The 19,663-nt window shown below is 37.3% G+C and overlaps 1 protein-coding gene across 1 annotated transcript; it reads left to right on the top strand.

The window, feature by feature from the left end:
- The first annotated feature begins 309 nt into the window (after positions 1–309).
- Positions 310–14,959, top strand: LOC128528890 (glutamate--cysteine ligase catalytic subunit-like). The gene is made up of 16 exons (XM_053502058.1): positions 310–871; positions 3,646–3,758; positions 4,563–4,745; positions 5,662–5,775; positions 6,003–6,061; positions 7,203–7,339; positions 7,476–7,550; positions 10,304–10,420; positions 10,544–10,682; positions 10,778–10,890; positions 10,999–11,091; positions 11,729–11,833; positions 11,961–12,042; positions 12,162–12,274; positions 12,395–12,515; positions 13,923–14,959. Exons 1-16 carry the CDS (start codon positions 722–724, stop codon positions 14,102–14,104), a joined length of 1,896 nt encoding a protein of 631 aa, XP_053358033.1. The 5' UTR covers positions 310–721; the 3' UTR covers positions 14,105–14,959.
- Positions 14,960–19,663: the final 4,704 nt, after the last annotated feature.

The raw sequence follows: 19,663 nt of genomic DNA, 5'->3' as shown, positions 1-19,663 counted from the left end.
ATAGACGATGAGTGCTGTCAAAAAAAAATCACTTAAATTACTGGGGCAAAGAAGAACATAAAACTACCAAAACGATGTTTTTTTTTCCTTCTAGAAAATACTTTTAAATTAAAAAACAAAAGGATGTATAATTTTTTGCAATGTCATGATGAGCGGCGGCTCCAGCACGAACGCTGTTGTCTTGACAACAGCCTACCGACAGTGAACTAGTCTCCGGAAAAAAACCGCGGAGAATTGCTTAGTCATGAGATGACGCACCGCGACCTAACGCGGTCACGTGGCCTGTATCAACGTCGAGTCTCGCGCGAGGGGGAACTGTCCTCAAACTGCACTCGGCTTCTCAGTGTGCACGAGGGAGGTACTTTTGTTCACAGTGATTTGCGTAAACCGTGCGTGCAGCTCCGGAGCCTCGGTGTCTCACGCAACAGCACCACTGTCACTGGTCTTGCTTTTGTCGCATACAACTGCAAGATCTGTTTTTAGCGAGTCCGCGACGTGTAAAAACGGAAAGGCCTCCCTCTCTTTCTCTCTCTCTCTCTCCGTGTGCTAGCAGGCTAGTGAGTGTAACTCATTGTCGCTTCGTTTTATCGCGGGTTAGCGATTTATTTATTCATTTATCGCTGAGGTGAGGTTTTAATTTGGTCTTTCGCTAGCACCGAATAAAGTAGCTCGCGTCGGTGAGTCTCCTGTCTGTGTGGGAAAGTTTCTGCCGGTCGTGCTAATGGGCTTGCTGTCTCAAGGCTCCCCGCTTAACTGGACAGAAACCAAGAAATATGCCGACCATGTCAGGAAACACGGCATTCTGCAGTTTCTCAACATCTACAACAAGGTGAAGGACAGGCAGAAGGATGTGCTAAAATGGGGAGATGAGGTGAGTGAGTAGTAACGTTATCCTCTCAAAAGGCAGATGGGTTTGTTTTAGTTTCCTATTCAAAGCCTCGTGTTAGATATTTAACGTGTAGCTACACGTCTAACGTGTAACTCGGGAACAAAGTTAACAAAGTTGTTTGACTAAAATCACAACGGTTCCTCCTCCCAGTAACAAACACTGGCTAAAAACATACCTGGTGTCTACACACCTTACCTAGTGTCCTGTGGTCCAGGGGGATGAGACTGGACCTGTGCAGCAGGTGCAGAGCCCCACCATCTACCACAAAACACTTTTACTAGATTCAGTACAAGTATATTGTGTTTGGGTTTGCTGAAAGTGTCACTCAAGGTAACATCAACATAAAGCACTTTTACAAACCGGTGTGTGATAACATCACCTTGCTGTCATTTTTAGTTAAGTCTTGGATAATTGCAAAGGGTTTCAAATTTTCTTTTTGCGTTTGTAAGACAGAGTTTAATGCTACAATAATAAGACACTAATACACTTGGTCTTGAAGTTAGGCTTTAAAGTTTTTAAACCCACAGTCACTTCATTTGTATATGTGTATGTCAGTCAGTCGCACTGTCATTATGATATAAAATCTAATTCTGTTGTAAATTATATAAATTCCTTGAAAAATTTCAGTTCTTAAAGTGAGGATTTGTGAGATGGGGTGTTTGTGTGTCAAGGCATCACTGTATTCCCTTAAGGCAGCCCGATGGAGCTCTTGGGTCTCTGCTTCGGGTCTGTGTGCACAGAGTTTGCATGCTCTCCCCATTCTTTGTGGGTTTCCTTCATGTACTGTACTTCGGTTTCTAGGGTGTACCCTGTCTAGTACCCCACTATAGGCTCTAGGCCTCCCACAACCCACTGTAGGATAAGCGGTAGAGGGAGAGAGAAAGTGAGTGTATTTTCTTAAAGCTACAACATGCAGTTTTTGAGACACTGCCTCTCCCAGCTCCTTCACCTAGTTCATGATGAATGGACAAACGTAAGGTATTGTCATTTTTGTTTTTTTAGTTTTTGAATATACTTTAAGTCATGCAAGGACCTGTTAGTCCTCCTTTATGTTTACTGTTAAAACAGCAAATTTCTTCACAGCCCAGAAGGACATGACACATTTTTTTTTATGGTCAACGCAGATTGTAAACATGTGGAAAAATAACAAGTGGCCTGGACATACTCAAAAAGGTTTTGGAAATGGATTTAATACGGTCGTGTAAAACTGGTGGACCATGGTCCAGATGTGGACTGACAGTTCTATCTGGACCCTTATGCTTTTCTGATAAATGAGAGTAATTAATATAACAGCAATCTAGCGCTTTTTTCTCTTCAGGGGGCCATGGCTATACGCACCACTTAACCTTTTAAACTCTCGCATTGAATAACTGTATATGGACAGAGTACAGAAGAAATCAAAGCATGACAGATCATTGCTTGCCCTAAGAAATGAAAAGTAGACAATCAAAACTGAACCTTTAAAGATGAATGGACAAATCAGTATGTGTGTATTCCTTCTGGGGGAGTTTAAAACCAGTTTCTCTCGTATGTTCTAAAACATGGGCTTAAAATAAAACAGCAGTGATGTAAAAAGCCATTTTGAGACAAAACCCACAAAAGCAAACATATCTGTAGCTGTTTAGGATGATGGCCTGTAAAATGTGTGAACTGAGAGCCTGGCATGACTAAGCAACCAGAACCTTTTTTTAAATTAATTTACAGCCCAGCAGAGTGCAAAGGAAGATTGAAATACAAGAAAATATACAAAGTCATCAAAGTTCAAATTGAGTTGAGTAGGCAACCTCCCAATCTGGCAACACGGATTGCTGCAGAGATAGCAGTAGAGCTGATGTGTGTTTGGATGTTGATTAAAAGCAACATGCTCTCCACCCCTGGCTGTGGACTTCTCTAATTGGTCTGTAATTAAGTCTCATTTAAAAACTTTTAGAAGAGAAGCAGAAAAAAGTTTATTAGTGTAGCTTTAAATTAATTACACAGAAAGGTTTGTTTAAATGTTTTTCCTCTTGAGCATCTTTACAATACACTTTTTATATATCCATATATTTCCTTATCAAGTATGCCAATTTATGCATGTTTAGTTATGCAGTATATGTACATTTGACAGTTTACTTTAAGTCAGAATTTCTGTCTTGTGTGTGTGTGTGTGAGGGAGGGAGGGAGGGAGAGAGAGAGAGAGAGAGAGAGAAGTTTGTGGATTGTATTTTTCAGTTACTTTACACAGCAAAATGCAAAAATGTTGTACACAGGAAGGATTTTTTTTTTAACTGAATGAGTAAAAATTGCAAGCTCCTAAAATATGGGACATAAAATTCATCTGATTCATACAACATGAAACATAAGAATTTTGTTACTTGTGCTGAGTGCACACTGGAATGTTGTTAGTTTTAGATTAATCCCCTGGCCAGACAGTGGACTCTGAGTGTTGAGATCAGAGATAATAAAGTGTGAAAGATCACAGTGGTGTCCTATATTGTTACTTATTAAAACTTTTTGCTTCAGAATATCTGAGTAGTAGATATATAAAACATTATCTGACTTATTTAAGTACAAAAGTCAGTCAAAGATAAAACTGGCACATAATTTATTAGTGTCACAGTTTATGGTTTAAATCAGTTATTGTTAGGTAAGACACTTAAGATAAATGTTGTTGTTGCAATGTTGTTAGTGTAATATTAACACCAGCCAATCTAGGGGTGGCTGCTAGGACAATTCCATGTTGAACTTTTTACACAGTTGTTTCCTCCCCTCCACAGGTGGAGTACATGTTGGTGGAGCTAGACGCAAAAAATGAAAAGGCATTTCTGGTTCTGAATGGACACGAAGTTTTGGAGACGCTGCAAGAAAAGGGGGAAATGGTCAACCCCAAGTAAGTCACCACTGCCCTTTATCATGTAAAATTATACTCATTTCACCTGAGCTTATACTACTATAATCAATTTCCTTTAGTGTAACACACTGTTCCTTAAGCATCAATGTTGTTTGTACTTCACTATGGTCACAAACAATAATTCATTGTTGTGCAGCATTCATTGTTGTGCCTTTTTTTAAAATGATTGTGCAGTAGTGATAATAATAGTTGTAATAATAATAAGAAACGTTGGTGCTTTTTATTGTTCTCTTACAAATCAAAGGATAATTACAGTGCTGTGCAGGTTTTTTTTTTTTTTTTTTTTTTTTTTTTTTTTTAAATAAGTGTACTGTTGTTACTAGTCAAGTGTAAAAGATTGAGGGTGGGAAAATCAGCCCATTCTCATGTCAGTGTTTGCACTAGTTTTCCTGATAGGCCACCTATACACCATTGTGTATGTGAAGGAGGTGTGGAGCCTAACCCAGAGCAAGGAAAACAACAGAGAAAGTAGGGCAGCTAAAAAGCTTTCATGACTACCTCTCGGCTGCACACAGAGAACAACTATTGCCACGATACTACACATAAGCAGACACTACAACACTTTGCTTACATGTTTTTTCTTTCCTGTCAGGCTAATCCATGTACATCTTTTTTTTTTTTTGCACATGCAAATGTGAGTTGGTAGTCTGTTCCTATTCATATTTGTGTATGTTTTATGTTGATCTACAGTAAAGAGGTGTTATGATTATCGTCCAGATGCAAACATGTGATAAGCTGAAAAATGATGCCTGAGTTGATAAGTATGTTGTTTGTACTCTGCAGCCATCCGACGCTGTGGAGGCCAGAGTATGGCAGCTACATGATTGAGGGCACTCCAGGACAGCCTTATGGTGGCACAATGTCCGAGTTCAATACTGTAGAAGACAACATGGGCAAACGGAGGAAGGAGGCTTCTTCTGTGCTCACCGAGGATGAGACTCTGTGCACAATCACGTCATTCCCCAGGTAGCATGGAGCCGACAACATGGAATACAGATCGCAACAACAACAACTTCTAATCATTTGCATTTACTAGCAGTTGAGTTTCTGTGAAATATTTGACCATAATAATGAAAGTGAATACTAGTTTAGTCTTAAGTGCTTGGGCTGAAACATAAGGATGAAGCTGTGCAAAAAAAAAAAAATTCATTGAAAATTGAAATTACATTATATGGCTTAATGTTAATGAACACACCTAATGTTTAACCTTCCCCATCCCCCCCAACACACACACATTGATCTTAAATATCCATAGGTTATTAAATGCCTCCTATTTCCAATGCTTAAATATTTTCAGTATACTCAGTAGTGGATACTAACATGTTTAGCAAATATGGAAAAAATTTAAAAATGTAAAAGTGTAAAAATGTGTCATTGTTTTTGATGTGATGTCTAGACACCTGTAGCTATCTGAATTATGCAAAACAATTCCAGCTACCTCTTATCACTCAGATGAGGATGGGTTTCCTGTTTCCTGTTGTTGGGGCTGTTTTCTCTCAAGGTTTCTTTCTATTGCCATCTCGGGGAGTATTTCCTTGCCACCGTTGACCTCAACTTGCTCATTAGGGACAATTTGATCATTTTGATTCATACACATTTTTGACATCATATAAAATTCCCTTCTTTTTGATAGCTGCTTTGTGATAATGACCATTGTTAAAAGCACTATACAAATAGAAATAAATTGAAGATGTATCTCTAGATAATAATTAGCCTTTATCTTTTGTTTAACATTAAAAACATTGTTCTTATGGCATGTTTATAATAAAAAATGTTCCTATGTAGACAAAAAATAATAACCAGTTGACAGTTTAGACACATGATATCTAAATTGACTATTGTGTAGACAGTTCATGTTTGATATTTGAACTCTCTGTTTCAGGTTGGGTTGCCCAGGTTTCACAAAACCTGAATATAGGCCGACACCTGTTGAAAAAGGGGTCAGCAAATCCCTCTTTTTCCCTGATGAGGCCATCAACCATCATCCCCGGTTTAGGTCAGGATTCATACTTTCTTTTGTTTTAAGGTTTTTCATCTCTACAATGTTTTCCAATTCTGTACAGGAGTGAACCCCAAGAAGTTTATCTTATTAGCTCTGTGGAATTTTTATCATAAAATACCTTTTGAAGTATAGTCTTAGAGCTGTTGCTTTATTATGACTGCGGTGCTCTAATTTTCTACAGGTGCATGTAATAACCAAGTTTAGTTGTTCATCTGTTTTAGCAATTTGACCAGGAACATTCGTCACAGAAGGGGGGAGAAGGTGGTAATCAACGTACCAAGTAAGTCAATATCGCTTAGTTTAACATCGTGTGTTGTTCAAAGCTTAAACAAACTCTCCCTCTCTGGGCATGCAGGGCAAAATAAAAAATGTATAGAGAATAGGGCCGGGACAACACGTCGGCATGTTTAAGGTCGTCAATTATGTTGGCACCTGGTGAAAATGAGACTTTTACCCCCAAAAAACCCAAACATGATTATCAAAAGTCTCAATTTTGTGCAACTGTACAACCCTGTACAACTGTACAACTGAAATTGCCTACCATAGCAGCATCAAAAAGATAGTATGTGCATCTCAAAAGGAAACACCCTGGTGCTGTCTGACCTCAAAATGATGTGACAGCAGCATAAGTATTTATTACAGTTTGTCTGCTTGTTGGTTGGTGTCAATGCCAGATGGTAGCAATTGCGTAACTATCTGCATTTTACAGACTTAACAGAAAGCTTAATTGAATAGATGCCAACAGCTAGTATGGCAGTGCTGTTTTCCAGTGCGTTTGCAAGTTTTAAGAAGTTTATGTTCATATAAACTAAACAGCACAAATTTCCAGTACCTATTGGTGTATATCCAGTACATATTGGTGAACGCAACTTTCTGTAATAAATAATAATTGCATTTCTAGTTTGCATTTCCTGTTGGCACAAGCTATTAATATTACCTATATTATTATAACATTGTAATGAATGTAATGAATAGTGTCTTTAGGTAATTTGTTTAATAGATTTCAGCTTCTAATAAGTGATAAATATTTTAGACTTTGAGAGAAATGCAGAAAGTGATACAGTTAGAGAGAGAAAAGTTGTATTCATAGGGAAGTCAGCCAAAGCATCAATCAACTAATGACAAAACAATAAATAAAAAAGACGACAAAATGATTAACTATTAAATTATCCAATCACCTAAGAAAAGGAAAAATAAAAAAGTGTTAGTTGCAGCCTTGATAGACAGATGCAGTGCATATTTTGTGAAGTTCACCAGAGAACCTGATATCTATGCATTGTTCAAAAGTGAGGTGGCTTGAAATACCCTTTAAGTTTTTGCTGTATGGGTGTAATGCTATCCCAGATTGTCTTATAAAATGTAAATGTGGAATATAGGTTGTATTTTGTGAACCTGAGGCATTTGTATCTTTCTTTTCATAGTCTTTCAAGATCAAAACACACCAACTCCATTCGTGGAGATATTTCCAGAGGACGATGGGGAGGCAGCGAGAGCAGCCCTTCCCGATTGCATCTACATGGATGCCATGGGCTTTGGGATGGGAAACTGCTGTCTGCAGGTAAAGATGTTTAAGCAAATGAGAGTATCTTATCTTTTATTCTGGTAACAAGGCTTGTAAATGTCCTAACTGGGTCGAATATTAACTCTTAGCTTTCATAAAGTGAATAATTGTAAACTCTCCTGCTGTTATATAGGTCACATTTCAAGCTTGCAGCATCAGTGAGGCTCGATATCTGTATGACCAACTGGCTACATTCTGCCCCATAGTGGTGAGTACTTTTACTTTTTATTTTAAATCACCCAAATTCTAAATAATCTTCGTCAGACATGGGATACATAACATTGCTGGATTCAGGCATAAATCACTTTTGCATTGTTTCTCAAGGCTTCTTTCATGCATACCAACAACCGTGACTAGGACAGCTGTAGAAGGTGTGCAACAAATTTCGACTTATCTGGTATTGGATAGACCATTACTGATCACGAAATATGATCCAATCTTAAAGCATGAAGGCAGAATGTAAACTGCAGTGTTCCCATAGTTCAGTTTAGTTATTACTGTGTCATAAATATATACTTATTATTGATTCTTAGAGTCAGACTAAACACCTGTCCATTTATTTAAAAATAATGTTTAAGTTTGTCAGTCCTGTGTTAGAAGGTCATATTCTTTTTCGTGCATGTTAGTGCAACTTTGGGCAGTTTAAACTCTTGCTGTGTTAAAAGTGATTCATAAGTTTTACTAGGTCAAACCTAGTAAGATTCTCACTGTTACTTTAACTGAATAGTGACCCGGATGTTAATTCAGCTGCAAGGGTGACATGTTTAGATTAGGGCAAGGGAGACATGTTTAGATTAGGGCAAGGGAGTGCACGTCCTGTAACTTAAATTTTACCCAAAGCTTATCGTTAATGAACGCGAATCATGGCAACTTGTTAGATTAAAGTGTAATAGGTACATTAAAAAAAAACAAAAAATGTCATTTTTCTAAGTAGATTTTTAAAATAATACTAATAAACTTCAGTGTTAATGATAAGACATTTATTACTCTCTTTATCATCTCTATGACCATTGATGGGCTTTTCCCAAATAGGTTGATCATTTGTTGTCTGCATTTCCAAATTTCCAAATGAAAACCTCTTGTTGGCCAAATAGTGTCTCAGCTAGCAAACAGCTAAAATCTTTCACTGTTTTGGACATATTCCATTGGAGGGGTGTTGATTGCTGTGGAAAGTACTGTGTAACACAGTCTCCCCTAGGAATTTGACTTGTTCTGGTGAGTATGAAGGTCATAGTATGTAAATTATTTCATTTTCATAATCATCCAACCACAGTGTCTGTGTTTGTGCCAGAATCATCCTGGAAGCTACCACTCCCACCAGGATAGAAACATTCTATAATAAGATAAAGGCAATATGTCAAATTAATCAAGTGATTTGCTGTTGTTTTTTGCTCTAAAGCAGTGGTTCCCAAACTGGGGGTCGGGGTCGCGGAATAATTTCATGGGGTCGCGAGAGGGATTTAAAAATTATGTATTTTTTGTGATTATAATACACACTTTTTAGTATTACAAGTAAATGCTATAAATAAATATTTTCTGATTTGTAAAGATATTACTGATTGAGTAGAAGTGTTTAAACTGAGTGTTTAAAAAAAATTAATTTGCGACAGAAAGATATAACGTCACTGTGCAGCGACTGGCTCACTAGTTATTGCTACAGCACACAACTGCACGTTAAAACCGCAACTGCCGAGATGGATAAATTTGTTATTCGCAAATCTAAAAATGTTGTGGAAATTGTGGACAGTTTGCCGGAGTCATCGGAACCATGTACATCGACCAAGCATAAGAGCAAGACCCCGTCAGACCAAATTAGGAAACGTTGAAAATATCAGGAAGAATTCATAAAGTATGGATTTACTTGCTCTACTTTTGACAACGTAGATTTCCCTCAATGTGTAATCTGTTCAGAAGTGCTTGCTCATAAAAGTATGAAGCCCGGCAAAACACGATTGCCCAACAAGCAAAAAAAGAAACAAAAAAACAAGTACACCCTTCCCATTAAAAGGTAAGCCAAAATAATTTTAATGTATGGTAAATGTAGTCAGAATACTGTGAACAGCTTGTTATGTTTATTGCTTGCTTTTGATAGTGGGGGTCGCGAGATCTTGACGATCTTCAATTAGGGGTCGCTGGCTTGAAAGTTTGAGAACCACTGCTCTAAAGGATCAAGTAAAATTAAATTATAAAAGCAAAATTCTTACACAGCATAATTAAGCTTTCAGTTTTTATGTCTCCATGACTGGTGGTGAAGGAATTTTTTTTTTTTTTTTAAGAGCTGCCTGACTTTCCCAGATTCTCATTAGTGACACACCTCAAGTGGTTAAATGTTTTTTAACTTGTACAGAAATATAATTGCAGTAAGCAAATGAACTGATCTAGATATTGAAGCTGAAACAAACAGCAATATATGATAACAGCAATATCAAATGTCTGAAATAGTTTTTCTTCAACAGCTTCCTTCCTGTTTGAAGCATGTTTAAAGGGTATTTTCGGCATACATACTAGATTTGTTGGTGGTGGAAGTGTTTCTGTTGACACTGTTAGTGTCAAGTTCTAATTGTTTAATCAATTTATGAACGATCTGTACTTATTAAATCTGTACTTATTAAAAATACATACTTTTTATACATTTATACATTGTGTCAACTTTTGTGAAATTTCAGCTTTAAGCCCTTATCTGTCTTTGCTGTGTTTGACTGGTAATTAACATGAATTATACCTAATGACTGTAAATGCAAGTTTATAAACTATAAATGCAAGAATACTTTATTTAATGTGGTAGTCCTACAAACTGAACTAAGAGCAGGTAATTTAAAATTAAAAGTATAACTGTTTAAAAAATGAATTAGTGATGTATATTCTCGTTTAGTTTAATGTGTGACTTTCTATTTTGTTGCCCCTTAAATCTGTTAAGCCCTTTAGACTAAATTACATCTTTATAATGCATCATATGTGCAGATGGCCCTCAGTGCTGCTTCTCCCTTCTACCGAGGCTACGTCTCAGATATTGACTGCCGATGGGGTGTTATCTCAGCCTCTGTGGATGACCGGACTCGGGAAGAACGAGGGCTGGAGGTCAGAGCAGCAGTTGACTTACAACTGTATACTTCATACTAATGTGTCTGCACTAAATTAAGGTTTCTTTCCAGTAGTAAACGTCCCGTAAATAATTTTGGCCTATTTGATCATGCCTTACAGCCTTTGAAAAATGACAAGTTCAGGATCCACAAATCAAGATATGATTCCATTAACAGCTACCTTTCTTTTTGCGGGGAAAAGTACAATGATATCGAGTTGACGAAGGATGATGACATCTACAATCAGCTCCTTGATGCAGGTAAAAGGAAAGCAGGATTTTACATTGATATTAGAAAGCATTTTTGCCTTAAAAATAAGAACCACTGTATATGTAAATACTGATCTATGGTACAGGCATTGATAAATTACTGGCCCAGCACATTGCCCACCTCTTTATTCGTGACCCATTGTCGCTCTTTGAGGAGAAGCTTCATTTGGATGATGAGAATGAATCGGACCACTTTGAGGTACTTGCTGTTTGAATTTGACTGCAAGTTATTTTCTTTTTGAAATCAAACAGATTTTCAAAAATGAGAAAACATCTGTGTACAGTAACCTTTTGTCTTGTTATTCAGAATCTTCAGTCCACTAATTGGCAGACCATGAGGTTCAAACCACCTCCCCCGAATTCTGACATAGGATGGAGAGTCGAGTTCCGGCCCATGGAGGTGTGCTAATTTCCCCAAAATACTAATTTGAAAGTTACTTATATTTTGGGGTTTATTATTATTACTATGATTATTAGGGATGCACCGAAATTTCGGCCGCCGAAAATTTTCGGCCGAAATAGCATTATCGGTTTCGGCCGAAACGTAAGAAAGCGCCGAAAATAAAAGCCGAAATTGTCGCCACGCCTCTCCCATCCTCCCGTCTCGTTCGCGCTGTCATTACGCATCAAACACGGAGTATGTCGGCGGTTTGGAAGCACTTTAAAGTTTCAGATGAGGACAGCAAAGTTGCAATATGCAACATTTTTTTAATACAAACAAAAAGAAAATATTTTAAACATGTTTTCGGTTTCGGTATCGGTTTTCGGCCAAGTGCATCCAAAAATTTCGGTTTCGTTTTCGGCCCAGAATTTTCATTTCGGTGCATCCCTAATAATTATTATTATCCAGACTATTTTTTGCAGACAGATTATTGCAGTCAGTAGGGCCTGTTCTCTGTAGGTAGCATCACTGTCCCTTAGTTCACGAAGTATGCAAACCTATTTTTAAAACCACAGCATATGTGCTACAGCTGCTATAACTTGATTTGTAACCTGAGTATATACATGTATAATGGAAACATTTCTCTCACACACAGGTTCAGTTAACTGACTTTGAGAACGCTGCATATGTTGTGTTCGTTGTTCTCCTTACACGAGTGATCCTTTCCTACAAGTTAGACTTCCTCATTCCCCTGTCGAAGGTTTGTTTTTTATGATTCTCTGATTTTGTGTTACTGAGGCTGTACTGTTTGGTTTTTTGTTTTGTTTTGTTTGTTCTTTCCTTCTTTTTTTTCTTTTAAGTTTAAAAATACGACAATATTGTTTTAGGTTGATGACAACATGAAAGTTGCTCAGAAACGAAATGCAGTGCAAGAAGGCCTTTTTTATTTCAAGAAGGACATTTTTAAAGGTACAGAATGACCTTTTTTTTTGTATTTACTTAACTGACTCCACATCTGTAAATTGAGAAATAGAAATGCTTCTTTGTTGAGTATGACATTCAATTTATTTTAATAAATTTCCTTCAAGGCTGCAAACCATTCTTCGACTCAGCCTCCACAGCTGCACAGAATGGTGTTGGGACTAATGAAGATCATGAGGAGTACACACTGATGAGCATCGATACAATAATTAACGGCAAGGTAAAGATACTTTTATTTTGCGGTTTAAATAATCAGTTCAACCAAACAATGCGGGTGTGTTTAGCATTAAAAAGTGTTTCTGGTGTCATGTAAAGTAAATGTTAACTATAACATCTTCAGGAGGGAGTTTTCCCAGGACTTGTACCAATTCTGAACTGCTATCTGGAAAATATGGAGGTTGATGTGGACACACGCTGCACCATCTTGAACTACTTAAAGCTCATTAAGAAACGAGCATCAGGTATGCAAAGGGTTACATTTGAAATGCTACTTAACACAACTATATTGCTGAAGATTGCAGTCTATATGCCGTGCTGTATACAATTATTTACACACGCACATGTAAACAATGAGCTAGTACAATGTTGCCATTCTTATAGTGCTTTAATCCTGCAGGTGGTGCGCTCCAAACCGTTCCTACAGCACAGTAATCCTGTGTGTACAAGCAAATGATTAGCTTTTGTTTGGGGTCATTACAAAATTATTTGCTTTTGTTAAGTTTGTTTGGTATTGTAACACAAACTGGAAAAAAATATAATATCAAATCAGAATATTTACAAAATGATGATACTTCACAATACAAATTGAATTGGCACCTAGGTATTATGATGTCATAACTGGTCATCACTGGTGATTCCCATCCTTATTATTTTCATTTTTAGAGTTTTTAGAAGAAGTTAATTTAGATTTAGCAGCCTCAGAAATTATCAATTAACAGCACCACAGATTAAAGCCGTTATGAAGACTTTACAGAGCATACGTGTGTGTGTGTGTGTGTGTGTGTGTGTGTGTGTATATATGTGTAAAAAAAACAAAAAACATACAATGTGATTTCTGGATTTTTCTTCGTCTCTCACAGTGGAAATGCACCTATGCTAAAAATTGTAGACCCCTCAATGATTTCTAAGTAAGAGAACTTGCAAAATCACAGGGTGTTCAAATACTTATTGACCTCGCTGTATTGTATTATATATCTATCTTTAGACAGATTGGTGCGTCTTTACTATCAAGTGGTTTTCTTACAGCAGCAGTGAGTCCTCACAGCTGCGTGTGTGTATGCTCATACACATAGCCAGTCATTTGATTTACAATACAACTTCAGTAAAACATTTTCTGATCTCTGTTCACATTTATTCATAATTGTTTCATGACCACATTTCTTCACTCTGCCAATTTGACCCTTTAGCAGCACCATCCTTCCAGGTTTAAATAATGCATTAGCCGGTGGTTAACTTGGTTATTTGAGAAGCTCCTCACTGTATCATTTACAATAAAAAGATGTTGACCTTTTTAATGTTTTTTTTGTTTTGTTTGTTTTTGTTTCTTTTTTTGTCAGGCGGCGTATAATAATTTCCCTTCCGATTTTTTGACAGGGTATATTGATTAATTGTGTTGATGCTTTCAGTATCAAAATCAGTTATCAGTGTTATGACAGCTACCAAATATTACATTACAGTGCTTTTAACCTCGTCTAACTAAAGTTGATCATCTTACTTGAGCTGTCTTACTAACTACTGTTTGTTATTGCAGTGTCTTTGCAGAACAGCTAGTTTCACTTTTCTCAAATAGCTGTTTCATAATATTCCCTGTTCAAGTGTTATATGACTTGTAATTAAAGTGTGTTGTGTATGCTTTTAATTTACCTCAGGAGAGCTGATGACCATGGCAAAGTGGATGAGGGAATTTGTCGCTAAGCATCCACAGTACAAGAAAGACAGCGTGATAACTGACAAAATAAACTATGATCTGCTTTCTAAGTGCGACCGAATTGTCAAGGGGAAGGAGCAGTGCCCGGAACTGATTGGTGACCCAGTGAAAAGAGGAAACTGAGACAGAATGAGAAGACCACGTCATGAAAGTCCTTTTTGCATGATAACTGATGACCAAAATGTTTAACAGGAATACAGAAAAACAGTGTTCCAGACAAATTCCAGACAAATGATTTGGACTATAGATTACAAGTCTCTGTCACAATTGTTTGTTTCGTTTGTTTGTTTGTGTGTTTAAATTTGTATATATGGAATTTTTATGCTTCTCAGAATCAAAATTATTTTAATAACTTTAAGATCAATGTTAGTTGGATCAGATGTGTATATTTTATTTTCGTTTCTGAGTAAAAGAGCCAGCTCTAAGTGTGTATGTAAATGTTGCAAAGATTTGTACATTAGTAAGTACTTTTCACTGGCAAAGCATTCTATACATATTGTTTTTTCTATAAGTTAACAAGTTTACATAACAAAACATTGACTTGATAGCTTCTGCTCCCATAAATTGTGTAACCTTGAATGTTGTTATACTTTGTGTTGATTTTCTCCATACGCAGTTTTGTTTTTACTTTGGGGAAGGTTGTGGCATTTTACGCTCGTCAATGTAAAAACCGCATGTGGCTTAGTGGTTTGTGTTTGGTATCATGATTGAGACCACTGTCAGTTGATCCTAAAGACAAAATGTGTCAGGCTAAATCAACTCTCTTTAGATTATTAACTAGATTTATTTGTAGCTTGTAGTACTTTTTATTTGGTGATTGTATTTTAGATTCATCCACTAGAGGATGCACTTGACTCAAACACTGAATGGATTTGTAAAACCCTATTTGGTCAAAGACTAAAATAAGCTGAGCCTATGCCCTATTGGAGTACATGGCTTTAAATAAAGTGATTGTTAAGCAATTTTTTTTTACCTTTACTTTTATCACTAACACTTTTTATTTATAGACTTCATATATAGTATATGCCATTGTTTCATTAAAACACTTGAAACATGATATTCAGAATATATACTCAGCAAAAAAAGAAACGTCCTCTGACTTTCAACTGTTTTTACTTTCAGTAAACTTAATGTGTAAATATTTGTATAAACACTAAAAGAGTCAACACCATAAGACATAAACTAAAAATGTTTCACAATGTGTCCCTGAATGAAGAAAGGCTCAAAATCAAAAGTACCAGTCAGTATCTGGTGTGGCCACCAGCTGCTTGAAGTACTGCAGTGCATCTCCTCCTCATGGACTGCCTATTGCGGACAGTCTGAGCACTGATGGAGGATTGTGTGTTCCTGGTGTGACTCGGGCAGTTGTTGTGGCCATCCTGTACCTGTCACGCAGGTGTGATATTCAAATGTACCGATCCTGTGCAGGTGTTGTTACACGTGGTCTTCCACTGCGAGGATGATCAGCTGTCCTTCCTGTCTCCCTGTAGCGCTGTCTTAGGCTACCTAATGCACGTCTCACAGTGCGGACATGGCAATTTATTGCCCTAGCCACATCAGCAGTCCTCATGCCTCCCTGCAGCGTGCCTAATGCACGTCCACGCAGATGAGCAGGGACCCTGGGCATCTTTCTTTGTTTCTGTTTCTGTTTTTCACAGTCGGTAGACAAGTTTCTTTAGTGTCCTGTGTTTTTAGAACTGTGACCTTAACTGCCTACTTTCTGTAAGCTGTTAAGGTCTTAACGACCATTCCACAGGTGCATGTTAATTAACTGATTATGGTTAATTTACAATGAAGATCTGTAAATGTGTTTGGATTTTTACATTATTGTTGAAATACACAGTCCTGAAAAAAGGAACGTTTCTTTTTTGGCTGAGTATATATATATATATATATATATATATATATATATTGTGTGTATGTGAATAAGTATTTCAAGATGCTTGTACACAGTTTCATGAGACACATTAAAATTAATGTTAGCAGAATTATATTGCTTATAATAGAGGTCTAGGTTAATTGGCGTTTCCAAATTGTTTCCCAGTAAAACTATTATATGGTCTTTTGGTCCATATTGACATAGCATCACACAATTGGTACAAATTACCAAATGCTGCCAGGATGCAACACTATTGTTCCACCAAATTCCAAAAGGCGCTCAACTGGAATATAGATGTCTATAAGATCTAGTGCCTGTGGAGAGTATGGTGAACTCATGGCTGGACTGGCCATAGGGCATACCGGGCATTTGCCCGGTGGGCCGATGGTGATTTTCGTCTTTTGTGGGCCGGCCGCCGATGTTTTGATCAACTCTTGGCTGGACCAATTACAGCCGAGGAGGTCAGATGCACCCTCCCCTTTGCAACGGCTCAGCAATCACATATCATTGCTGAACAAAAATGAAGAAACAAAAAACGCAAAGGAGCAGAAGGAGCCGAAAAAATTAGCGCCAAAAAGAAACTAGCCCTTCAGGCAGATGCTGCCAAATGTGCTAAAATATCACAGTTGTTTGGTGGCTATAGTGGAGCTTCCATTTCAGTAAAATTAGCAAGTGATGGAGGCCAGCAGCCGCAGGTTGAAGAGGGAAAGGGGAGGCAGGAGGAGGAGAGACCCGAGGAGTAAAACCAAGTAAAACCATAAAAAAAAACTTATAAACCAAGTAGGTGTAGCTTATTTTCGTTGTGCTTGCTAACTTTTTACAGTCAGTTACAATAACTCCTACTGTGTTTTAGTTAGCATGATGACAGAGTTTCTATGCTGGTGCTATGATGTTACGGAGAGTGAATTATTGATAAGGTTAGTTAGTATGGGTTGCCAAACGTACAAAAAAACGTAATCGTCCTGTATTCAGAGAAAATATTACGCGTTACGTATTGAGGTGAAAAGGAACGCGATTTGTCCTGTATTTCAGCTAGAATTAAAAACAAAAACCCCACAAAGCTGGAGTTCTCCTGTGTCTTTACGCTGCGCAGCTGCCTCGGCTTCTCTCATTCTCTCTCCCTCCTTCTCCTGTTGATCAGCTGATCGGTTTATCAGCTGTTTGCTGGAGCCACAGCCATAAAAGCTGCTAGTCATGATCGGTTTGGATATGTGAGAGAGAAACATAAAGGTGAAACCAGGAGATGTCCTTATTGAATTATCAGAGTTGAACAGGTGATGGAGAAACAGGTTTATCTTTTAGGTGACATGAATGAGTTGAAGGGAAGTTATGAACTGTTTCTGAGAGACAAATAACACCAGGATCCTTTTCTACATAGCTGACAGCTGGTAACTGTGCAGGGGTGGGTCTAGCAAAGTTTTGCCAGGGGGCCAGGTAGGGCATTAACAAGGAAAGGGGGGCACAAAGAAATACTTTTCTTTCTTATTCTCATTTTAAATGTCTAGCTTTTAAATAATTATCTGAATCTTACAACCAAAGTGGTCATTTGATGTTAAATGTATAGAAATCCATTATTGTTTATAGTAAATATTAAGTCTAAAAATATTAAGTCTCTGTAAGCCCAGTAAGCTTACCATCTGTGCAGTCTGAAATGATGTCGAAGAAAGATGTTGAAAAATAATTGATTTCTGTGCATTTGTGTTACGATTTAGCTGGTTGTGGCAGCCCAGGTCTTGATGACACTCCAGCGATCGTGATCTCTGTGTTTTGTTGTGTTGTCAGTTTTTGTGCCATGTACTGTGTGTAAAATGGCATCAAAAATTCAATTAAGTGTTATTCTTTCTCAACTTTCTTTCTCTGTCTTCTTTCACTTTTTAAAGGTTGCCATGTTTTAAAAAAAAAATTGTGCTGCCATGCTGTTTGTTGATGTGGTAAATAAATAGTTTATGAAAATATCACTAAATCTGTAATTTATTCATTTTAATACTCATTAATGATCATGTCTCACCTCTAGTCTTCTCTGTCTTAATTTCAGGTTTCCACCATGTGTTGTAGATAGTTCAGGAGGTTAACTCGACCAAGCAGTCTTTTGTTTTCCGCTAAGTACTGTTTAGAATACCAGAATAGGGAGGATGGTGTAGGTTTAAATTTATTAGATTGATACATATATACCAACAGGATAGTGTACATCGCTGTCAGAATAGCGTTTGTTTTCATTTAAAGGCTTTATGGCTTTGCCAATAATACCTAGTGGGCCGGTCTCTAGTCAAAATCCCCGGGCCGATTTTTTGTCCCAGTCCAGCCCTGGGTGAACTCATTGTCATGTTTAAGAAGCAAGTTTAAGATTAGTTTTGTGAAATTACTCATTATGTTGTGATCATGAAGGAAGAACAATGCATGGGTAGGCTGTGTCTTTTTAAACAAGTCTCAACAGGTACAAAGGAGCCAGCAATGAACCAAGACAAAAAACGCACACCATTCACCTCCACCACTAGCCTGCGCTGTTGACAAGGCAGCATGAATCCATGCTTTCATTTTGTTTAGATACATTCTGAGGTCAAAACTTTCCTTCATAAAGCTTTTTCGTTATCTATTTGTTTAGCTGCAAACTTAAGTCAAGCTTCAAGATTTCAATTTTGGGAAAGGCCTTCTTTCTTGGCTGGCAGCCTTTCAGCCCACAATATGAAAAGTGTGACTGCAGCTCCCAGTTCACCACAGGCCTGAGCCTGGGTCGTTTCTGGGTTATTCCTCATCATCTGAATCTGATCATTTCTTATGAGGATGAAAGTTTGAGTCTTCTTCTAGACTATGTGAAAATGGCTACACTTTCCAAGAATGTGTACCTACTGTATGTACAATTGTTTGAACTGAGCTTGGTTCAGAAATTGCTCCATGCTCTTTGTCAAATCTGTACTGAATTAGCCCTGTTTCCAACCCACTAAGTGCTCTAGAGCAGATTTAATTCTAAAGTCATCAGATCTTACAGTGTTAACGTTTGAAAACATGCTGCATGCTTCTTCAAATAGTCAACCAATATTTCAGGTAGATTGCTTTAAAATAGTAAATATTGCAGTGTTCTCAAGTTATGGTGACTTAACAAGCAATTCATGAAAACATCATTTATGTAATTTACTGACAGTTTATTGTGCATGACAGCATTAAAACTGGTATCTGGTTTGGCTTGAATGATTCAGTGATGTTTTTGTACTATTGATGTTTTGTATATACTTTAAATGAATGACCCCAATACACTACTGCAAAATATAACTCCAAAACAAATTTTATTAATAACATCTATTTTTTATTTCTTAACTAAAATAAATGTTTAAAATAATCTTTAAATTTTTTCAGCAATTAAGCCAATGCACACCACAAAATAACTCAAAACTCAAAATAACATTTAAAAAAAAAACTACAGAATTTTAATTTACCAAACCATTAAATCAGGAAGCAGGGCAGGGAAACCAGATTTACAGGTGCTGCCAAAACCAGTAAAACCAGACATAATGCAGTTTGAAGGTGTGCTGTAAATACTTGGCAAAGCTATATGGAAAATTGCAATGTAGCTGCAATACATTCACTCTTTTACATTCTACACAATCTTGCTGCCGCTACCATTAGCACTGGTTTGCTGTATTTTGGAATTCTTTTATCGCGCAGGGGGTTGGGGGGGGGGTTGGGGGGTGGCTGGGGGCTTAGTTATTGCTACATTCTTGCTGAAATTTTCTTCTTTTTTTTTTTTAGCAAAAATGAAACGCAGCTCACACTACAACAATCATGAGACGCATAGCACTTTATTTACA

This window comes from Clarias gariepinus, chromosome 8 (assembly GCF_024256425.1).
Source record: "Clarias gariepinus isolate MV-2021 ecotype Netherlands chromosome 8, CGAR_prim_01v2, whole genome shotgun sequence".
Classification (NCBI taxonomy): Eukaryota; Metazoa; Chordata; class Actinopteri; order Siluriformes; family Clariidae; genus Clarias; species Clarias gariepinus.
Note: the sequence above shows the minus strand (reverse complement) of the source record. Positions and strands in the feature narration are given on the sequence as shown.

Bases quoted from the DNA above. Each gene is read 5' to 3' on its own strand.
- LOC128528890 (XM_053502058.1), top strand. From the start codon at position 722: ATGGGCTTGCTGTCTCAAGGCTCCCCGCTTAACTGGACAGAAACCAAG. The intron at 872-3,645 runs GTGAGTGAGTAG...TCCCCTCCACAG, and splicing joins TGCTAAAATGGGGAGATGAG to GTGGAGTACATGTTGGTGGA. The intron at 10,683-10,777 runs GTAAAAGGAAAG...TCTATGGTACAG, and splicing joins CAATCAGCTCCTTGATGCAG to GCATTGATAAATTACTGGCC.